A 23,280-nucleotide genomic window follows, 5' to 3' on the forward strand; every position below is an offset into this window, starting at 1 on the left:
GCCTTGCTCAGCCTCGTCATACTTTTTAACGTCAGATCAGGTCCTTGCAACTGCACAAGTGATTTCAGTCAAGCTTGTGACACCATGGAGGCACTAGGCGGCGCTGCCAGTGTCATCACGGTAGCATCACTTGCAATCCAAGTCTGCGAAGAACTCAAAAAAGTCCATGAGTTCTGGCAATCTGTGAAAGAAGCTCCGGATGACATTGCACACGTCTCTACAGAGATAAACCTTTTCCTGGCCTGGCTTGCCATAATCGCAAACAATTATCAGCGGCAGGGTCTTAATCATAGAAGTCCTAACGAAGTTGCCGCAACCGATACGCTGAAACTATGTCTGGCAACGGTCCACGATATGAATGAGGTGGTCAAGGATGTGGAGAGCGGTTACTCCAGGGGATCCTTGGCCAGGCGATGGGCATCAGTGAAGTTCGTCTTTCGAAAGGACAAGAGGGAAAAGGTTATGGCACAAATCGAACGGATGAAGTCGCTTCTCATCATCGTACAGACTTGCTACGTAGCGTAAGTAAAGCTCCCAAATGAACGTGACTTAAAACAGCAAGACTAATTCTTGACAGAGACATGCAAGAGGCAGGCTTCAAGTCCCTGTCACTGAGCTTACGGCCTGAAGATCCCGCACTGCAAACCACAGACATTGAGCAATCTCTTAACATAACAACTACAGCTTCTGCAAACGAGGATGGAGTAATTGAGACTCGGCCGCTACAACCAATACCAGAATCGTTGGTTGAACTGGTGTCTTTCAGTCCAACGGCATCGCCCCAAGCTCCTCGTCGGCCGAAGCATCGCACGAAGCAGCAAGAGAGAACTTACAACTTTGGACTTGCCATGCTACGACTCGTGGCCACGGAACAAGAATCTACTTTTGTCGAAGAGTCTGGAAATGAGCGAAAGATACCCTCAAGGAGGATTCGCTATGATCTTCGCCTAGCACAGTGGCTATTATCTCGCGGTTTCTCATGGCAATCCTTCGGCAATTACGGCAGCTGGCAGTACAGTTTCCGCACGTTCCGGTATATCCCGGAGGACTCACTCATCGTGGACTTCTGTGTTGAAGGAGATCTTGCAAATGTTCAAAGAATGTTTGACAAAGGGATGGCATCACCGTTTGATCGAGTGGATAGAGGTTTTTTCGGAGACTGGAGTCTTTTACACGTTAGTTTTGCAACCTTGCCATCATAGAAATCGTCACTGACGAGCTATCGCGTTTCCAGTTCGCCATCGCTAATTGCCATACGCAACTGTGTAAATTCCTAATCGAATGTGGTCTAGGGCGCAGTAGTGCGTCTGGTATTTCAAAGTAGGCCTCATTATAAAAGCACATGTTGACTTTGGTGTAACTTACTGTACTGAAGGCATCCCATACTCTCTTTGATAGGAGACTGGAGTCAGGATTTGACGACATTGGACTCTGCGGCTCATCTTGATACTCTAAGGATCATGATCAATGAAGGGCAGTATGATCCCATGGAAGAAGCCCACGGCACCACTGTGATGCACTCTTTCAATGGGTCACCTACGGTCTATCGATGGCTTCTCGATCAGGACGTGTTTATGATTGATCTCAAGCAAAAACAATATGGAAGGGGGAATGTCGCTGCTGCTCTATCCGCATCATTTGAGTCAAATGCATCGAAACATCTAGAAGCGGTGATTGCATATGGGAGCGGTTTGAACGACCTAGTCGCGCCATATTCTCTCGGTGACGTAGTTTTGGAACTTGTTCTTCATCTTCCAGGCATCGCTGACAATGTCGATCTTCCCAATCGTGTCAAGGTCCTTTGGGACGCTGGCGCTGACTTCCATACGCTTGATCACTGGTACCTCAACAAAACAGCGCTTGAAGGCCTTTGCTGGGCTATCGCCTACACTGTTTTATCAGCCGGCAGAACCGAGTACAACAAGTATGGAGTAGACCGACAATGGATTCCATCGCCCTCGCTGATGTCTACTGAAGACGTCGTTGAATACGATCGACTCGAGGATACTTCGGATATCAAGTATCGACCACGCACATCGAGATCGCTGTGGGAAACATGGTATCCTGGGGAGAGCCTCTCGATACTGGAAGTAGCGCAACGCTGGCTGGATGCCTGGATGGAGGTTCTTCTCGAAGCTGGGCTTGATATTGTCGCGTATGGCCGGCGAGAAGAAGAATTGCATCCGGGAGGAATAATCTGTCGCACTCGGGGAGAAGCGCGTCTCGTTTTTGAATACGGTGACCACGTTAATGGCTGCAGGATTCATGTGACTGAAATCTGGGTGGGTGGTGTCAACAAGGTAAAGGCCGTGTCCGCTGGAACGTCAACAATGCCTTGCAGCTGGGACTCTGACGACAAATGATTACGGGTTTCATGTTTCATTAGACGGATTGCTTTTGTAATCGGCACGAAAATATTGGAATGCTCTGGCTACAAGAGAAGCAATGACCATTTGGTTTCTTTTGGAAATGCTTTTGTGATTTGACTTTGACCTTCTATCTCACTATGCAGACATATATCGTTCAATACCGCCATTGCATCTATTCATCTCGGCTCATTTGTCCGCCGTGAAACATACATTTTTCGCGTTGCCGAGCTGTTGGGTGGTATGTCACAAAGAACAACAAGCTTATCACCAACTACTCATGCGGCTCCTACTATCTCCATTCCACAAAATAGCCAGTGTCAAAAGTCTTGCATGTGCGTCAACCATGAACTGAGTTCGAGCAGAGAGATACCACACTGAATTCTAGAATTCCCAAACTCAATGGAACGACAAGGGCACCGTAGTATCGTCGGGAGGTACATCCTCCAATCTTTATAGCAGGGTGATGAGTACGCAACCATAGGGAGGAGAGTTCAAACCACGACATGACAGCACAGCGAAAACAACCCGACCATGGCTCTTTCGTCTCCAGCTCACGAGCCTAGCCGCCCTTGCACTCAAGCCTCCACCTTGTAAGCACTGCGCCTCATCCCGAAGCCCATCAAGTCTGATGTAGCCATCAAAGCGCTACTTAACCATCCCTAGCCAGCATACACCGCAAACGAGATCGCCATAGATCCAACTTCACGCCAAGGGGCTAAACAGACCGTATACACAGTGAAGAGCAGCGTGCACTATACCCGCGAATCGTAACTCGCGCCGTCCTTCAAACTACGATACTACGCCGCGAGCGCTTCGAAAGCCTGCGAGAGGGAGCCGAGGTCCCAATGATATCTCCCCTGGTGGGGATTCCACGAGGAGAGGGGTCCGGAATCGGAGGTGCTTCGACGGAGGATTGAACATGCTGGTGTTGCGGAACATCGTAGCATACATGAACAGCGCCGGGCTGGTCTGGGGAGGCATGATGGGGTAGGAGCCGTGTATGCATCGCCCGTGGTTCTTTTAGGAGGCAGCGTGTTCATGTGCAGTCAAAGTCGTTGCGCTGCAACAATGTGCAACCTGTGCCCTCTGGCTGTTGACTCGATGTCTGAGAGAATCATGACCATCTACCCTCCAAGTACTTGGACTTGTACAACAGTATTATCCCATCGATTGGCGCATGGGGCTTGAAATGTCTTGGCACGCAGGGCTGACCCCCTGAATTTTGCGCCCCTGCCAATCGATGGGATAGGCGCCGACGAGATGCACAGATCCCAGCATCTGCTACCCCGAACCAAGATCCAAGCCGAATCCCTTCACATGTACAGGGTCCTACGGCTAAGGCACCAGACGCGTCGACATAATTACACTCAAACCTCGTCGCCGAGTACAATGCCAGAGAGGCCGAAATCATTCTAGTCTACCCTTGCTACCTCGCAAAGACCACGGAAGTCCTGGAATCAAGGCTCAAGGGTGACTGTCGACCTAGACTCTCGAGTGCTATAGAGTAGGGCTTAGGTCTGGATGCGCTACGACGGCTGGGAAGATACAAGTGGGCGGGTTTACTTATAAGATGCGAATTCGTTGTAATGCGCGAGGGCCGTGGAGGTCATTGTTGAGACTTGGTGGGCTCGACTGATAACACGTACTGATACCTGCCTTGTACAGCCTCTGCACACGTGGATTGGTGGGTTGGCCTATGACTCTGCAGGGGCCAGTTCTTTTTATAAACGAATCTGTCGTGATCGATCGTGGAAGCACTTTGTTACCGCGTCGAAGGCTTAGATCATAGAGTCTTTCTTTGGTCACCTGGATCGGGGGAGTGGGGGCTAGATGATTGGCTGAGGGGACGAATACTGCATTCTGCCGATCTGTCAGGATCATTCGCACGCGATATCACGACAACAATCACAGAGTCAGAATGATTCAACTATCGTATAGGAAAGCGCACCTCGTATCTTACAACCCGAAACAGTCGAGTGATTACCGTCCTTCTCCAGATGTCAAATCTCAATATTCAAGGCAACACCTATAGTACCTGCAGAATCAAGTACTGCGCCACACTTATTGCCCAATCGACGGCCAAGTACTTTTGAGAAGGAGGGACATCGAGAATCGAGTTGCGCCATCTAGTTATAACAGGACCAAGTCTAGCGGTATCCTTTCGGGAAAAAGATCGACTGGAGCGTATTGCGCCTGCGACGAAAGATGGTAGGCTGTTGGAAAGTATCACATAAACCGTCTTTCGCCACGAAGCCGCGTCTACGCGTAAGCAAAGACTTTGCTCTCTGGAGAACAGACCGAAGAGCAGGTCACAGTTAGATACCCACCGTGTCAGCATTCTTCCCGGATGTGATGCCGAAGTACGCCGAGAGGGTGCTTATGGCGGCTAGGTACGTCCTAACACGCTTCGATTCTGATTGGCAGAACGGTATTGCGTACCGAGCATCCGTGACGCTACTACAAGAAGCGCCCGTCGCAATAAGCAGAGGGCTCGGGGGTAATAAGTCACGATGCACTGAGGCGGAATATCGGAGTCGGATAATTTTTCAATGGTCCAGGTTGCGCTCATAGGTTTGGCTAGAGAATCTATAGTTACGGAGGTCGGCACCAAAAGTCCTAGATATGCTAAGACAAGGGTCCAGGTAAGGCTAAGTGCTTAGCATGCTTCCAAATTTTATAAATAGCATTATTATTCTTTATTTTAATAAGTATTAGTGCTTTATATAATAGCGACGCTATATATATATATGAAGTGTATATATATAAAGTATATATATACGAAGTATATATATAATAGCGATATTAATAAAATATATAATAGCGATAGTGTCAAAGCACTGGTTATAGCGCAGGGGAATAGGGGGAGAGTATAAAGACTTTTAATATATAAGTCTTATTTATATAATATAATAGATAGAAATCTTCTTATTATTCTCTATCTTAATTATCTTTTATTAATATATCTAATATTTAGAGTATTAATTATAATAATAAGACTTAAATTCAAGTACTAACTTTAGCTAAGACTAAGATTACTATTAAAATTATTACTATAATTATCGAAATATCTTATTAAATTATTAATTGATTTTAGAAATAAGCTCGTAATAGAGGATACGATCTTACTATATCTAAAAAACTCTAAATATTATACGTTATAGATAAGTCTAGATTCGAATATCTTCTAATTATTATATTTGCACTTAAAAATATAATTCTAGATATTATATAAAAAAACCGCTATAATTATAAAAAGACTTCTTTTATACTTACTACTAAATAAGAGATCTTATTTATAATAATACTACGAGTACTTAGACGTAATAATTTTCGAGTTTATAAAATTATTAAAAAATCGTCTCTTATAGAAGCTATAATAAAAGCATATTATTAATTCGCTTTATAATATAAGAACTAGATTATAAAAGACTGAAAAAGAGTAATTTAAAGTAATAAGATTAGTATAATCTTAAATTCTCGATAGGGAAGAGTGCGTATATAGCGTTAATCTAACGAGATCTTCGTTAAATCTAATATATAACGTCGTTTTATAGATACTATAGAGTTTATATTTTAGAAATATTTTTTTTATAATAAAAAGGGTTCTTATTATATCTAGAAAGTCGAGATCGCTATTAAAAAGAAGAAGTATATCGAGAATCTCGCTAAAATTAATATTACTCTAGAATCTAACGCTAAATAAGCTTAGAAATTTAAAATTAATATAAGATATATAGGTCTTCGAAATTCTTCTAATAAGAAGCTTATATAAAACTTTACTATTAAGATTAAGAAAGTTACTATTAAGGATAAAAAGAAGGGAATTAATTAATATCGCTATTAAAAAAAAGATATATATGTCTATATTTCTTATATTTCTTCTTCTTATTAGATATAAATTCTTATTTTAAAGCTTTTTAAAATTCGCTTAGAAGTATAAATAAGAAAGACTTAATATAATAATTATAGAAGATAAAGTCTTAATATACGCATTAAAGTATTAAGAAGCGATATTTATATTATTTAATATCGTTAGAATAATCTAATATAATAACTTTTCGAATCTTAATATAATTAAGTCTTATTAGCTATAAATAAAACGTTATACTACTTAAAAAGATATATTAAGAACTTATAAGAAAGTCGAAAGACGATAGCTATATTATTAAAATTACGAGCTTATTTAAAAGAGGATTTAAAAGTAAATAAAGCGAATATCGAGATATATTATAAAGATAATATATTTTAAAGATAATAACGAGTATAGAAAAAGTCGTAAGAGAGATAATATACGATTATATAACTCCGCCGAGCGAGCTAATAAGTATATACGCAATTATATAAAAATATTATCGTTAAATAAATATAACTATATAGAAGTGCTAAGAATACTAAGAGTGCCAAATATTTTAGCGCTGTCCAGGACTTTTGGTGCCGACCTCCGTAGTCGAGCACGGATAGAGTAGACTCGGACAAAAAGTCTTGCTTGCGGTTTCCGTGGGCGTACCTGGTTTCTATTATGTTTTACTTTGTTGCACACAAGCGGGAGACTGATGCGACAGACAGTTTCGAAATGATATGAGCCTCTGCTCGCTGGTTAGGTAATTCATCGAGCGGAGTTGCCTAGGATGATAGAGGATGTTGTTGCTGACGGCTGCTGCGTGTACATTGTTCGCAGACTTCAGGCAGCAATGCTGATGACAGCTCGACCACTCGAGAGAGGGCAATTTTTGATTTCCGAAGGGATCCGACAGGGAACAGCTTCGCGTACTCGCACACCCCCCCTTGACCTTTAAGCGCACCACTCTCGTCAACTGCCCATTACTTTGATACCGACCAGAGGCATCTTTGACATCTGATCATCCTTGGACCACCCTAATCCGCCAGTCCGATGAAGGCTCATTTGAAATCTCATATAAACCGGTCGAGCAGTAACGTGCATTAGCTTTGGAGGATTTACTCAAAGCGTCCCTTAAGACGGCCATAAGGTAGAGTCCGACAGTAGGTCAGCGGGGCTTCCCTTGTTCCGATCAACATCAGTCCGAGATCAGACATGATCGACATATCGTCTCACGCCAATTAATCGGATGCGCAGATGTCTAGCCTGAAATGAGTGACACGTGATGAAAAGAACGGGATTTACTCGCTCCGTACCTCCGCGGACATTCACTTTCAGTTAACCGTCGCCCTGTCAGGTTTTAGTCTGCACACTTTGGGTTTAATGTCAAAGTGTAAAGCGAAGAAAAGGGCGGGGCGGGTCAATGTTTATTTGATGGATGGAGGGTTTGCGTGAATTATTCATTTTTTGATGCGTCCAAACCCATGGTTGAATAATCAATCCAAAGTCACGTAAGCTGATCATGGCCCATAGGAATCATCCATCATCCATCATCCTTTTCCTGCATCAGCTCTGACATCATCATCTATCGTCATTGCCCGAGATATTTCCAGCCTCCCACTATCTCTTCCCATCTCTTACTCTTACTCTTTCCCATTTAACAAATCTAACCCTCCGTACTCTACTCTCACTTCACATCCCATTTCTCCCCGTCTCCGATATATCTATCTCAAGTATCTACCCTCTCTGCTTGCTGATACCCATCGTCATCATGCATTTTACCTCAACAATACCCTTAGTTCTCTCCATCGCAGTCGCCGGTGTCGCCGCCACTCCATTCAAATTCCCACTACCAGATGGTTTCCCCAGTCCCAACCCTGCCCAGCTCGCTATGATTGAGAAGAAAGCTGGGGGCACACTTCCCGACGGTCCGCTCCCAACCATCTTAAAAGGCGCCGGAATCACCACTTTGCAACTCCTCGCACTGAATGAGATATTCGAAGTTGCCTATTTCACCGAGCTGCTCGCCAATGTCACCAACAGTGTCCCTGGATACGATGCCGCATCCATTGCACCATTAGACAAGACATATGTCATGGACACCCTCACCGCTGTGGTAAATGTGAGTAACAGACACCTAGCCTTAAAAGCATTGACTGCGCCTTTTGCATTTTCTGAACCAGCAATTGTAGCAAGAGCAATTGCATGCCGCCGGCGTAAATGGCATTTTGATGAACGCCAACCAAACCGCCATCAAGCCCTGTCAATACCAATTCCCCGTTACCACTTTCGCCCAGGCCGTCCTCCTCGCCCAAACCTTCACCGACATCGTCCTCGGAACGCTACCCGAGGCGCAAGCCATCTTCGCCGCCGACGCCGGTGACGAGAGCCCACTGGTCCCACTCTTCGGCTCCGTTCTCGCCCAGGAAGGCGAGCAGGTGGGCTTCTATCGTTTCGCCCAGAAGAAGGTGCCGTCAGCCGCGCCATTCTTGACGGGTGGATCGCCCAGCTTCGCCTTCACTGCGATTCAGATGTTCATCGTTCCGGGCTCGTGTCCTCAACCGCTTTCCAATGTCAACCTGACCACATTCGGCCCACTGACCGTCGTCACCACGCCCGAGCCAAAGAACATGACCCTGGAGTTCGCCGTGCCCGGAGCCGTCAGCTCGTACAACAACTCGATAGCCTACCTCTCCGGGGCGAATCTGCCAGTGACCGTTCCAATCTCGAACATGAGCTATGTTGCCGGAATCTCCCATTTCTCCGCTAGCTTCCCGTTCGCTTCAGGTTTTGCGAATGGGCTGACCATTGCCGCTTTGGTCAAGGGGGCGGGCATGACCTTTGCGAGCAATGACGCTGTTGCTGCGGCCACCCTGTACGGACCAGGTCTCATCGAGGTGAACTGAAGTGTTTGATCCTGGGTACATGGCTTGTCTCATCACACGCCTTTCTTAACAAAAGCTGTCTGTAAATAATTCTAATACACTTTGTTGCTTTAACCAACAGTCTACTAAGCTCCCGAGACGTGAAGCTCAGTACTTCTTCGCGCAGATCGGTAGGCGGCCGAAGTATTCGAGACTACCACCTACCAAACTCTCATGCATCCACCGTAGCAGTAACCTTTTCACTACCCATCTGCCACGATGGAACAAATGATCCGGTATCCTTTGTCCCGTGCTGTTGCTCTTCATCAACATCACATGTCCGCTCAATCACACCTTACAGGTGCCTACGAAAAGACAAGAGCCATCCACAGCGGCAAGCACCACTGAGCAGGGAAACAGAACACTTGCCAACTCGTGCAACGCGTAGTTGATTGCGTTCGTTCTCTATCTTTTCATTTTCTATCTTTGCGCAGTGGAGCTTTGAGCAGGCACGCGGGTTCCAAAAAAGCCTGCAAACCCCAAAATCTACAAATCTACCACAACTTGTCAACGAGTGGTCATAACAAAAGGCTTTCGCTATGTATGTCAAAGATTACATCAGAAACAGTAAGTCACACTGCAAAACAATTTTCGTAAAGATAGTATTAATAGAGTTTTTTCAAAGAGTAAAATAAGAGCATTTCTTGGCGTATATAGGCTTTTTTATAACCCGCGTACAGGTTCGGGTCTGTTCATCGCCAAGGTCATCCTGGTTTATTCCGAGATAACGCGCATTTTCAATCACGCTCCATGGGCGGGCTCGGCGGCTTTCCTACATCCCAGATGGCACCAGTGGCGTTTCGCTTCTTTTGTTCCTCAACAGGCAGGTGTATTCACTCGGTTGCCACAGGTGCTCACAGCCTCGCGTCCTCGATACGCTGATAGGACGACGCCTGATGACGTCTCAGGTACGGAGGTATGCCTCTGTCAGGCACGTTCGAATCGATTGGATAACAGGAGAATAAGAAGAGAATGCCTCGGACCTGATCACCAGTATCTCAGCCCCACTTAGACATGATGAGTGCTATCATGACTTTGCATGGGGAAGCTCCATCCTGTAAAGCTGCCTAGGCGAGCATGGCCCAGATCCTGTCCTCGGAGCACATGTACCTCCCGCCATACCTTATAGAGCGATCAAGATGTCTATATGAAGAGCCTTGCATATCCTCATCCTTCGATATCCTTCAGTTACATCTTCATCTTATCCGATATTACCCGCAGCAATGCCTTCCTATACCTCAATCCTCTCTTCGGCCCTCGGGGCGCTTCTCCTGTCGAGCCCAGCTCTCGCCTTCTCGGAGCAATGCAGCACCTTCGAGTACCCCTTGAGTTGCCACAACAAAAGCGCTGTCGCCAACACCTGCTGCTTCAACTACCCCGGTGGTCTTCTGCTGCAGACGCAGTTCTGGGACACCGATCCTGCTACAGGTCCGGCAGACCACTGGACCGTCCACGGCTTATGGTAAGTGGTCACCTCACATCCCGGCCTCCACGTCCATACTAATAGATGGCGTGTCCTAGGCCCGACGAATGTAATGGTTCCTACCAACAATACTGCGATGAATCTCGACAATACAAGAACATCACGCAGATCCTCGAACACTTCAATCGCTACGATCTGCTGGACTACATGTCAGTATACTGGAAGGATGACGGGGGCAACGACGAGTCGTTTTGGGAACATGAATGGGGCAAGCATGGAACGTGCATCAGCACCTTCGATACGTCCTGCTACACCGACTACGTGCCTACACAAGAGGTGGTCGATTTCTTCCAAAAGACACTCCAGCTGTTCTCGGTGCTGGACACATACACGTTCCTCAAGGATGCAGGGATCGTACCGAGCACTACGAAGACGTACACCTATTCCGAAATCCGGAAAGCGTTAGTGCAGGATCGCCACGTCAACGCTACTATCGAGTGCACTGGTGCCAATTCGACTGAGCTTGATGAGGTATACTACTACTACAACGTGTACGGAAGCGCGCAAGATGGCACCTATATTCCGGCACAGCCAGGTAAGGGTTTTTTGGGGCGTGCTCGTCTCTGATGCATGACTGACGCTTGCAGACACGAATTCCTCCAGCTGCCCAATGACTGGAATCCAATACCTCCCCAAGAATCTCACAAGCACTCCGAAGCAAAATGGGACCTATAAATTTCTGTAGAATGATGCTTGAAATTAGTTCATGCCGCTGGAAATTGTACAATACGTTGCCATGGGGAAGTATACAAGTGTGGTAAAATACAATAGTTGCTCTCGTTGATATTTGCATCCTCGTATTGCGAATTGTTTCGAGATACTGAATGCTTCGCAGTGACTACTTTTGCCACTGATGTGAGGCGATGAGCCTCCAAAAAATGGTGATGGGGATAGCAAGCGCTACGAATACGCCAAGCTAATCATGGAATAGTGAGTGGTAAGGGAAATGTTGCCTTGACATAGCAATCTAGGTTTAACATTGTTACTTTCACTGCAAATAGCGGTCGGGAGGGATGGTAGGATTTAAAGGACCGGTATAAATCGGAACAAGGAAGGGATGGAGACGGTTGTACTGTGAGCTTTAGCGTTGCAGGGCCGAACAGTAATGGTGATTAGAAGGGTTGACCGTTATCAGCTGAGTTGATACGTGACTGCAGCTTGCTTCCCTCGCGAATCTACCATTGATTCCGGCTGATGCTCGCAATAGCAGTTCCCGATTACTGTGAGCCGAGCATGTACTCGTTCTGGGTCATGACCCTCCATTTCGCCGCCCAGCACTGGTACTTGGGCCTTGAAACATGACAGGATTTTACTGGGATAAGGCTCATGACCCCTGTTGCAACGACGGTCAATTATCTCTCCAAGTGCCAACTACCTACAATGTGATGGTACGTTGCCCAAAGTATTATGCGAGGTCTTGGCAAAGAGGCCCTCCGTCAATGCGTCCCGATCTGGTTGACTGCATATGCAGGTAACACGGCAGCCTGGCTAGCATTGCTGACTTTGGGAACAAGCACGGCTGTGGAAGAATTATTCGCGTACTTTGTTTGTAAGTTGATGAAACTAACGCACCCAATTGCAGCCGATTCCACAATTACCCATGGATAAAAAAGGGCTTTCTACACCTGTGACCTGAAATTGCCGTTAGTGTTGCATAGAGACTTTTATATTTCATGTTTAGTTAGCCAGGACGCTGGGACTGAACCTTTTGTTGACAACGGAGAGGGACAGGGCGCTAGCAAGGCTAGCGTCCGCTTGGCTTGGCGCTTTTCGTCAACACCTGAGTCCACTCACATCTCATCCAGCACCTCCCTTCTCACAACCAAGTTGACATTACCACACCTATATCACAGTTGTCAAGGTTCGATCCTCTTCGTCAAGATGGCGGACCGCACGCTTGAATACCTTTTTAACCATATCTTCCTACCCCCGCAGCTGCCTCATCGCGATGACCACCAAAATGGCGCTGGTGATAGAGCTTTGATCGAACACTTGACAGAATATTGTCACCTTTTCCGTGACCTGAACCACTCTGAACACTACACGCAGTGGTCTACAATTCTTCGTACTCTCCGTACGTTCGCAACCTTGCACAGAAACAACAAATCTCTTTCGAAAAATGCCCTGACGAGCGCCTTCCGCGATGTCAAAGACGGAGCTATCATAATCCTTCACGTCAGCATGCAGAACTCTGGACTGATCATTCGGAAAGTCGCTGGTGACTACGTCGTCGAGACTTTTGAGGCTTCCCCCCCAGCCGCGGAGGTTCTCGCAGCCGAGAAATCCCTACAGTGGGACTTCCCAAGCCGTGCCGTTGCTGTTCCGTCCGCTATCTTCGAAGAAGCCTCTTTCCAAGCATGTCTCGCAGAATTTCTTGAAAAGGCTAGTGTTGAGCCCGTCAAGCAATTCGCAGCAACGACGCTCAAGGCCAGATCCTATGCATTTGAGAGCCGTGATACTGCGACTCCAGCGATGATAGGCCAATTGTTGATGGCTCTACTAGAGGCGAACGGCCGGAAGTACACAACCATGCTGACCAGAAAGAGAGTACATGATGAGGTTTACTGGGGCGATGGAGCAGAGAATCCATGGCGACGGAGCCCGACTTGGCTTGTACTGCGAGTTGGTGTCCAGCGATCGTTGTGCTCCCTACTGGGAGGCAGCCACGGTACTCTGCATTACAAGTTCTTTATGAGCTTCGTTCTCTCCTCGCTTTCTGAGGAGGTCTGCGCCCAAGGCTCGTTCCCGCCAGACAAATTTGCCTTTGCGAGAACCAAACTTGCTCGTCGGGTGGCCAAATTGCAGCAACAAAAGGATATGGCGACACCACAAGTAGCCAAGAAAATGGACTCACTGTTCTCAAAACACGAAAAAGGATTTACCGATACCTTGCGAGCTCTCAACGACAGACTCAGTCGGGATTGGAGCGTAGTCAGATCCCGAGCCACAAAGCGAGTATTACCCCTGCCCTGGCGCGCTGACACGGGTAGTACAATACTATCGCTGTATCACAGCCGAGCTATCTTGCAAAGAATTCTTGAAGAAGCCTTGTTAGGCAGACCGTCAACAAACATACATCTCGAGGAGAGACACCGGAAGTCATCCCAGTATTCTGCATGGGCCAGTATGGAACTTCGAGATGACTTGACTGAATTTGAATACCACTTTCTCGCCGGGGCCGAATCAACGCTCAAGTCTGATGTCAAGAAATCCTTTGGAAGTGGAACAAACAAAGGGCTGGACCGCTACTGTGTGGAGTTTCAACACATGATGCAAAAATATCAGCAGCTCGCATCCTTAGCATACAAGTCAGACCCCGAGCAGTTGTCTTTCATGCTAATCACGCTCTTGGAGATGTGGCAGGCAATAGACTCGATCGCTCTCACAATATATCCTCAACTGGCTGACTACGAACCAGAGTTTCCTCGGGATATACTTTTTCCCTTGCAAGTCGCTCTCCTTTCCGACTTGCGAAGAATTCAAGATATCGAAGACTATCTCGAGGGTCGCCGTAGCGTTGCTAAACCCTCTCATCCCTCACTTTTTCGCGATATATCACCGGAGTCGTTTGCTGTGCGCTACTTTGACCAATCTCAAGAGATGCAACAGCTCGCTACAACCATCCGCGCTGCTGATGTGAGAGCTAGAGCACAAAAAGAGGAGGAATGGGCTGAGACAAGCTCAGAATACGAGGCTGTCATGAAGCAAGCTGCAGAGACGACGTGTCTGTTCATTGAAGACAGATTCGATCCGCTGAAGCGTCGGCACGACGATCGCCACTGCTTAAAGCATCAGCTTGAGAGAAGAGGTGAAACGATGAGGATTTCAGTACATGAAGCCATCTTGCCAAGCGATGACACCGTGGCCAAAGCTGTGGTATTCGAACTCCTTCTTCCCAAAGCTTTCGCGGCGTGGCGGGACGCTACCTGGCAGTTGATCCAATTAGGCCGGCGAAGTACCACACCAGATCGAAAGCCTCCGGTTTCGCTCCACGATTACCGAGGTCTCAGGGGCTTCATGAGGCCTACTGGAAGCTCTATGACACTTGCCTCATACTTCAAATCCTTCTTAAGCACCCACTATACGCAGGTCCCGTTTCCAATCACGCTGGATAAAGTATGCCTTCCTCATCCATTGAAGTATGGTTTATTTGATCACTCAAGAAGTCTCTGGACATCGAGAAATGTAGAGAAACCAAGCTTCGCAGATCTTTGCGCACCACCTTTGCCTCCAAAATCAGCCTACGGATCTCTTAGAAGGTATCTCCATCCAACGTTTGAGGGGAAGCCTCTGTCTGCCAACGAGATTATAGCAAGCCAGACTCGTTGCCCAAATTCTCTCACTATGATCGAATTCACCACGTTTCAGGACCTCCGACTTGGTCATCGGACTCAATGGATTAGGCTCCTGCGTGAGCTCGCGTCTTCAAACCTCAATTTCGGCACATTAGAAGTTGGTATTCTGGTCACCGAACTAGCTCTCGTAGTGGGCCCTCGTGACGAGCAAAGCCTTCTTCGCGCCGGTCACTGGGTTTTTGAAGACCTGTCTTTCTGTATCGCGCTTACTGCTCAAATCAAGCGACGGCTGGAGAATGTTGCAGCAAATTGGCGCGAAGGCAAAACGGTCGAATGTCTCCTCGTCCTATTGCAGCGCATTTGGTCTCTTGCTACACCTCTTGAGGCTAGGAAGGAAGCCGAAGCTCTGATGCTGTACGTGCGCCGAACAACTCATCATTGGGCCAGATCTTTGCGTCGCGAGATCTGCAACGCGACTAGCACAGAAATTGCACAAAAGAGATCCCAAGACGCCTTACTTGCAGCTTTGCTCTGCCGGAAAACATACATCCTTGAAGCCGCGAAGCCCGACGAACCCCTCCAGGCTGAAATGCTCACTATATACCTCGAATGCTCATTTATGCTCAAGGACAATTTACCGTCAAAGGACGCTGGCTTCATCGGTAGAATGCCAGCATTTTTCAGAAAATTATACATCAGCGACCTGAAACTTGTGCATCGTCTCGAGTCCCAACTCCGGCGCGCAATCCAATCGCTAAATACTGCTGTCAATCAGGCCGTCAATAGCCTTTGGGCAGATGCCGAAGAACAATCCACACGAGTGTTTTCTGCGTGGGATTTCCTCCCAGAACCCCATGATGGATGGGTAACCGCCCAGTCGATGAGTGTTGATGACCTCCTTGAACAGAGTGTATTCTTCGACATACTCGATGGGACTTTACTCGTTGACGGTCAACCCCTTGGTCGTTTACCTGACGAATACACCAAACAAGAGTTCTTCCATCGAATGTTTGGCGATCGTGTTTTCCTGACATACCCATCGAGTATACCAGGGATGTCCTATCAACTTGCCAGCCCTTTTGAAGGGCACCAGATTCACTTTGGCTTTCGTGATGGAGTGCCCTTTCTGCGGGCAAGATTAGGCAACAACAGAATGGTGGAGCTGATACCGCCAACTGTGTTCCTATCGAGGATTCCTGGCGATGCAACTGATCTACCTTTGCCTCTCATCAACGGCTGCGTTCATTGGTTAGACTTGGCCTCTCACAGCATAGAAATCAGATCATTAGCAACGATGTGGCGACCTAAGCCCAGGAACTGGGTTATCGATCTTCGAACTAGCCAAGCTCACCGAGGGTACAGCTTGCTCGTGGATCCACGTAGTTCGATCTTCAACCGAATAGCTACCATAATAGAGCCTTTCGAGCATCGGAGTAAGATGACTGTCTTTCAACCGCAAAGAAGCAACGTTTCATTGCATTTGCCCGGCCTTGAATTGTCATTTCGAGTGAACTCAGATGGCTTGCTCGAATCTCAGCAATTGCGCGCCGTAATCGATGGCGACCAGGACGCGGGAACATTGTATGGAATAGAAAGCAAACTCGTCTTACGCGATAGCATGGTTCCGGAAGATCGAAGCGTCGTTGTGGCTATGGGACCTGCTACAATCGAGCAAAGCGGAGCTCATGTCCGAATTCGCATCAGTCACACAGGATTCTATGCCCGCTTTCTCATCAACAAAGTACTGGGTCGCTTGGAGTGTGCATCCGAGCCTCGCTTGATTTACTTCAAGGCCTATTGCCATGCTCTTACCGCTTTCGTCTTGCCCGATCCACTTACTGGGAGAACGGGAACAGATGAAGCGATTCACTGCTTACAGTCCGGCAACGCTCAGCCCTGGGCTCCTGTTGATGAAGCATCGTACGGATTCTTATCTGCAATCGCCGACTTGACTCCACGGAGGGTCTACTATCCCGATACGCTCAAAGTGCTCCAGAAAGTCGCTTGGAAAGATAATTTATTGTCCGCTGTACAACACGATGAGTTCCGGCCAATAACCAGACACATCATGCAGCAGTGTCACGTCCTGCACCGGTTTCATCTCGGATCCGCCAAACCGCCGGCGGACGACCGAGGGGGCGACGAGCACCTGCTTGCGCGTGCACAGACCAGAAGAAATGCATTTCGTGCTTTGCAACACAAGGAAACTCTCCCAGCGGTACCAGACCGCTGTTATGTAGCAAGAGACTGCGCGAAGTTCTCAGGCTCCAAGAATGCTTACGAATCCGCGTCCCTGATCAAAAATTGGTCCCACCGAGTAAGGGTAAACCAAGATCTGTCGGCTATCATGCAGGAATGGCCCTTAATTCAAGGTTTCGATTCGGAGTTTGAGCTCTATCTCTTTGCCGATCTCATCAATGTCAACCTTGCTGCCAACTGGGGCTCGCTTTTTACTCTTTGTCAGACAGCATCAAGGACTCAAGACAGGTTCAGGCTCATGTTTTTATTTGCAACTATGTCATTTGATGCCCAGGTTGATATGACTATCATGAGGACACTCATTGCAGTTGCCATAATGGAGGACTTCCAGACTCTGCAGCTGCCACGCCATCCGAGCTTTACCCATTTTCGGCGAGGTCAAGTCCCGAATGCGCACTTCTTGTTACAATTAATGAAGCCATATCGTACTCCCTACCCCGAAGATGAACGCGCTCTGCTCACAGTGGCCATGCACGGCAAGCAAAAGCGGAAGCTGGAGATGGCCCAGTTGAAGCACGAGCAGGAATCGGAAGAAAACTGCAAAACATTTGCGAGCCATTTGGTGTCTCAATGGCCTGTCCGTGAGCCTTCTATCAGCAGCTTGCGCTTGGAAGACGTACCACTGCTCGATGCTGAGATGGCATACCAAGCAATCAAGCCAGAATGGGAACGGCTTTTTGCTAATTATGAGCTTTCGGAGCATTTGGACCGTGTCCAGAATATATTAAACGCTTGCCATGCAGCCGAGTCTTTTCCGGCATTGTCAGTAAGCGAGGGCGAGCAACAATTCTTTTCAACGCCATTCATCTCCAGTACCCGTCCAACACTGCAGCTACTTCTCCGCAAGCTCCTGGAATCTTCGCCAATAGCAGACAGAGCAATACTCGGTGACCGCTCGAACGCAGCACAGCCAAGTCTGAATGGACACACCATTACGGACGGCAGCGCTTCTGTATCAGAATCTTCAAAGCCACCAATCACCAACTCGCGCACGACACGCAATGATCCTGTGAAGACGCGAAATGATGGATCTGCCTTGATGAATGAATTACAACAAAGCATAATCGATCCTTTCGCTCATAGCGAAGATCCAGTGAGACGAGCGTACGGCAGAGACTTACAGACTAGCTTGCGTGCTCTTAGCAAGTCAAAACGTGAAACATCTAGAGGAACCATGCAAGCTGCGGTCGCCATGGGTGGGGCACAAATTGCCGTATCTATCTCGTCGTCCACCCTTGCGGTTAGCAGCCGACTTGATTCCATTCGGATAGCTTTGACCCAAGATCAAGGCTGGCTCGAGGCAGGTGCACTGCTTCCCTCCATCACGTCGATTTCGTTACTTGAGATGTTACGTCCCTTCGCCGTTCCGAAAAACATGAGTGTCGCCCGCAGTGTCATCATCAACTACGGAGAGTTAATCACTAACTTACAGCATGCACTTCGTATCCAAGGGGCGTCACTACGGAAGGATACTATTCAGCTTTCGATCGAGACTCAAGTTGCCAGCCATAGGAACTGGCAAACTAGAGATCATCCAGATTGGCTGCTGCTCGAACTTGACTTCAATGTTCGCATCCGGCCTGATCAGCATGAAGTAGCTCTAGCGATGACCTCGCCGAGCAGCAACGGCTCGTTCTGCTTACAAATGAACATGGGTCAAGGAAAATCTAGCATAATTATTCCGATGGTAGTGGCCCAATTGGCAGATACCAAAAATCTAGTCAGAGTGGTGGTGCCAAGACCGTTATTGACGCAGACGGCACAATTGCTTCAGGCCCGCCTTGGAGGCTTGGTCGGCCGAAAGATCAGGCACGTTCCATTCTCTCGGAGATCTTCGACAGCTATCAATGATTTGGAAGCGTATCACAACCTCCATCTCGAAATGCAACGCGATGGTGGAACAATATTGACTCTCCCGGAGCATATGCTTTCTTTTCAACTCAGCGGGCTTCAAGAGCTCTCGAACGGTCATATTCAGCAAGCTACTTACATGATGAGGCTTCAAGAATGGCTCGTGAGGAAATGCCGGGACGTCCTGGACGAGTGCGACCACATGCTGGCTGTCAAAACCCAGTTGATCTACCCTTCCGGAGCGCAGACCATGGTTGACGGACATCCGGGTCGTTGGAAGCTAGTACAAGATCTCCTAAAGCTAGTCAAGGTGCATCTAGGACCGTTGCGGCGCCAATTCCCAAGGAGTATAGAGGTCATAGAACGATCCCGCGGGACTTTCCCTACGATCTATCTGCTAACACATCAAGTCAAAGATGCTTTGATGCGCCGTCTGACCGACAGCGTTGTTAGAGGGGATGGAGGTATCCTTCCTATAGACGGCTGCTCGCTGGATGAGCTAGCGTCCGTGAACAGCTTACTTCGAGAAGCTCAATTCCCAAAGGCGATGGCATTGAAGATAGCCGGAGTCTTGGAGGGAAACACAGATGCTCGTCAACGGCTACTTCTCCTCCGCGGGCTACTCATCCATAAGATACTGCTCTCGGGCTTGGATAAGCGCTGGAACGTCCAATATGGAATAGACGCTCGCCGCGACCCAATCGCCGTGCCTTATAAAGCCAAGGGGATAGCATCTGATCAGGCCGAATTTGGACACCCGGATGTCAGTATCGTACTAACCTGCCTCAGCTTCTACTCCTCGGGCCTTACTTTGCCTCAGTTCCGGCAGGCTCTGGCCCAGCTTACAAAGTCCGACGACGAGCCTGTGCGAGAATTTGATTCTTGGTCCCAGGATATCCCATCTTTCCCTGACTCTCTGCGCTCATGGAGCTCGATCAAGTGAGTCTTCTCTCCATTTGTTTCCTAGGCTGTACCATGCGCGGGATTGCAACACAGAGTCCAGAGACCGTTCTCTCCACATGTATTTGAATCAGTTAAAGAGATCGTTTTATTCATTCAAGATTCTTCGATAAAACATTGGTTTTCTTATTCAAGATGGCTTTATCATACTCGGACCACCTTGAGGCCGAATGCTTATCATTAAATTTTAAATCTAGTGTGGACGATGAAACCCAGTGTACGCAACTTTGGGGCCTTCTCCGCCAGCAAATGGCGGTCATCAACTATTTCCTCAACCACCACGTTTTTCCTCGTCATTCCCGCGTTTTCGAACGAAAGCTCGTTAGCTCGGGTTGGGACATTGCTACACAAACTTCTTCCGCTGAAGATGAATCTCTGACAATCTCAAAAGAGAACATTCGGCCTGGACCGGATGCTCTCAGGCTATCCGTCGGCCGGTCAACGTCCTTGACTGTAGGGTTTAGTGGAACAAACGACAACAAGACACTCCTGCCCCTCAATATTCGTCAGGACGATCTACCAGGACTCGCGCATACCAATGCCGATGTATTGACCTATTTGCTGCAGCCCAGAAATCGGAAATATTTTCCTGCCTGCAGAGTTGATGGGAGGAGATTAAGCGAGAGAGAGTTTTTGCATCAGCTTCACAAACACGGCATCAGAATGTTGCTTGATGCAGGTGCGCAAATTCTGGAAATGGACAACAAGTCGCTGGCGCAGGCCTGGTTGGAGGAAGATCATGAAGCCGAGGCAGCCGTATTCTTCGGTGAAGACGATCGAGCGAGAGTCCTGTACAGAGACGGGAAGAGCCAACCCTTAGCCGGGTCACCCTTCCTCAACAATCTTGGAGCATGCGTTGTCTATCTTGACGAGGCTCATACGAGAGGAGTGGATCTCAAAATGCCGGCAGACGCAGTTGCAGCATTGACTCTAGGGATTCAACAGACGAAAGATCACACAGTTCAAGGTAGGGTGCCACCATTTCTCCTTCTGATCTCTTCGTATGTCGCACTTGCTGACTAGATTAACACATAGCTGCCATGCGACTACGGCAATTGGCAATCTCCCAATCCGTTGTATTCTTCGCGCCTCCCGAAGTGCACCAAAGTATCCTAAATTTCAGAGGCAAAGCGGCTAAGGATTTCATCGATTCCCGCGACGTTATCATCTGGCTCTTGGAACAGACATGCTGCAGCATCGAACAACTTCAGCCGCTTTACATCTCCCAGGGACTGGAATACTGCCGCCGCCGACTCGCCGCGCAAAGGAATCCAGATGCATCATCTGATCACGACCAGCGTAAAGCGTATCTCAAGGTGCTACAGCAGCCAGAACAATACTCACTCGAGAACTTGTACGCCCCAGATCAAAAGACGAAATCCCGGCCAGTTGACGCTAAAGGGTTCCAAGAGATAGCTGGCTACGTCGAAAAGCTCAACGCGATGAAGAAGGGGCATAGAAACACCGGGGACACCGTTCAGGCGTTGACGCATCAGGGTATGTATATTCCAATTCTGCGTGCCCACTATAGATACAGATAATTGTAGTTGTCTGTCACACAATGCCCGCTGTAAACAACAAAAACTGACTCCAATTCTTCCACAGAGGTCGAGCAAGAGAGGGAAGTCCAGATTGAGGTCGAGACCGTGAGAGAGGTCAAGAAACCCCTCCATGCGACAGCGTTCAAACAGCAGCCACTTCGGAAAGATGTCAAGTCTTTCGCAGAGACTGGAAGGCTTGTTGCCGGCTCTCAAGCATACCAACAAGCCTTTGTAGCTCTTCGACAGACCGCCTTGGGCCGACGCCTAGGCATCTCAGACAGTGCTACAAGTTCGCGACTGCTCGTTACCCAAGACTTCAGCAACGTCGTCGTGATCCAGTGGGGAAAGCCTTTGGATGAATACTCCCGTCCTGTTCACTGGATACTATGGAGCACAACCACAGATACAGCACTCATCATCTCCGACTTCGAAGCCGACGCGGTTCTTCCCATCATTCGAGATCGAAAACCAGCTTCTACCTATCTCATCACCTACGCGGCACCCGTCACTAGAGCGATGCTCGTCTTCGACACATTGAGCCTCTACACCGTCCCTCGCCTCCCGGCGAACTGGCGTGCTCCCACATGGCTAGTCCGAGACCTCGGCATTTTCGCCGGCCGTCTATACTTCGACTTCGACGATCAATCCCACGCGGTGTGTCAAGCTTTGGGCCTGCCGCCTCCTGCGTCCGCGACCGAGGCCGCGTCCGTTGAGCTCACCGAAGCGGATCTCTGGTACGAATTGCCCTTTGGAGACGCACCACAAGAAACCAAGCAAGAGCCGTTCTCTAAGAATGCCCTTCTCTTCATGCAAGAATGGTTGGCCATCAGGAGGAAAGGCCAAGATTTCAGCCAGAGCATGGTTGGGCAATTGATTCGCGGGAGGAGGTTGGATAGGGGCGATCTGAGAGAAGAAGAGGCGGATGCGGGACAGGATGTAGGGAGTGATGAGTCGGAGAAAAATGTAGTAGCTGAGGCCGAGTAAGGGATGTCCAAAGTCTGGATAGGTAAGCGAGGGATAGGCATTGTACATCCAATACTTCTCTGACATCCTCCCACTTTTCAGACAAAGATTTTACTTACGGACACGATCTCGAACCCGATCCCCGTGACAATCTCCAACCCATCCCTCCCTGCAAAAGTATCGGAAAATCCATCTTCGTTATCTTAATCAACCAACCAGCCAGCCAGCCAGCCATCTTCCCAGCCTCCTCGCATTACTAATCAACGCTCGTCTCCCGCCCGCAGCATGCATGTCCTTCCTTCCTTCCTTACTTGCTTACATACATACTTACACACACTTTAAGCGCCTTCTCTCATCGATCGCACCTTTATAGTATAGTGTAGTATGGTGCAGTGCAGGTCATCTAACCAGAGCCACTAGACGAACGAACGTTTGGCCACGGCGTCGATGCTAGCAGGTTTTGTTTATATGGGGGAGAGAATAGATGGACGAGTTGGGTCTTTTGGCGTAGAGGGTGTCTGGCTCTGGCGGCGATGATGGTGGTTATGATGGTGATTATCGGGGAAGGGGGCGTTGCGGAGGTAAGGTGGGGTGATGAGATGAGGGTGAGGGTGAGGGCGATGGATGGGGCTGTGTTGGAGGGTATGTTGTAGAGGTGTGAGGATGATTTGGTCGGTCTTTTGGGTTGTGGATTGGGGAAGGGGGAGAGGGGGAGAGAGAGATGAGGGATTCAAGATCAGTTACTTGTTCGGTATCGAATGCGGATTAGAGAGGGGGAACGGAGGGAATATGTATGT

The 23,280-nt window shown here is 48.2% G+C and overlaps 3 protein-coding genes across 3 annotated transcripts; all 3 read left to right on the plus strand.

Annotated features, from left to right (window-relative positions):
* Window positions 1-84: 84 nt before the first annotated feature.
* HO133_010495 (uncharacterized protein) lies at window positions 85-2,363 on the plus strand (the record flags this gene model as incomplete). The annotated part of the gene is made up of 4 exons (XM_037301347.1): window positions 85-521; window positions 578-1,175; window positions 1,235-1,320; window positions 1,376-2,363. The coding sequence occupies 4 exons, from the start codon at window positions 85-87 to the stop codon at window positions 2,361-2,363; spliced, it is 2,109 nt and encodes a 702-aa protein (XP_037152981.1).
* Window positions 2,364-7,978: 5,615 nt separating this feature from the next.
* On the plus strand, window positions 7,979-9,113 carry HO133_010496 (uncharacterized protein; the record flags this gene model as incomplete). The annotated part of the gene is made up of 2 exons (XM_037301348.1): window positions 7,979-8,329; window positions 8,400-9,113. 2 exons carry the CDS (start codon window positions 7,979-7,981, stop codon window positions 9,111-9,113), a joined length of 1,065 nt encoding a protein of 354 aa, XP_037152982.1.
* A 1,241-nt stretch (window positions 9,114-10,354) lies between these two features.
* Window positions 10,355-22,504, plus strand: HO133_010497 (uncharacterized protein; the record flags this gene model as incomplete). Its single annotated transcript, XM_037301349.1, has 9 exons — window positions 10,355-10,593; window positions 10,653-11,149; window positions 11,202-11,295; window positions 11,546-11,551; window positions 12,129-12,163; window positions 12,296-19,958; window positions 20,177-20,946; window positions 21,015-21,476; window positions 21,585-22,504. 9 exons carry the CDS (start codon window positions 10,355-10,357, stop codon window positions 22,502-22,504), a joined length of 10,686 nt encoding a protein of 3,561 aa, XP_037152983.1.
* Window positions 22,505-23,280: the final 776 nt, after the last annotated feature.

The sequence above is a fragment of the Letharia lupina genome (assembly GCF_014066315.1).
Source record: "Letharia lupina isolate WasteWater1 chromosome Unknown contig_9, whole genome shotgun sequence".
Lineage (NCBI taxonomy): Eukaryota > Fungi > Ascomycota > Lecanoromycetes > Lecanorales > Parmeliaceae > Letharia > Letharia lupina.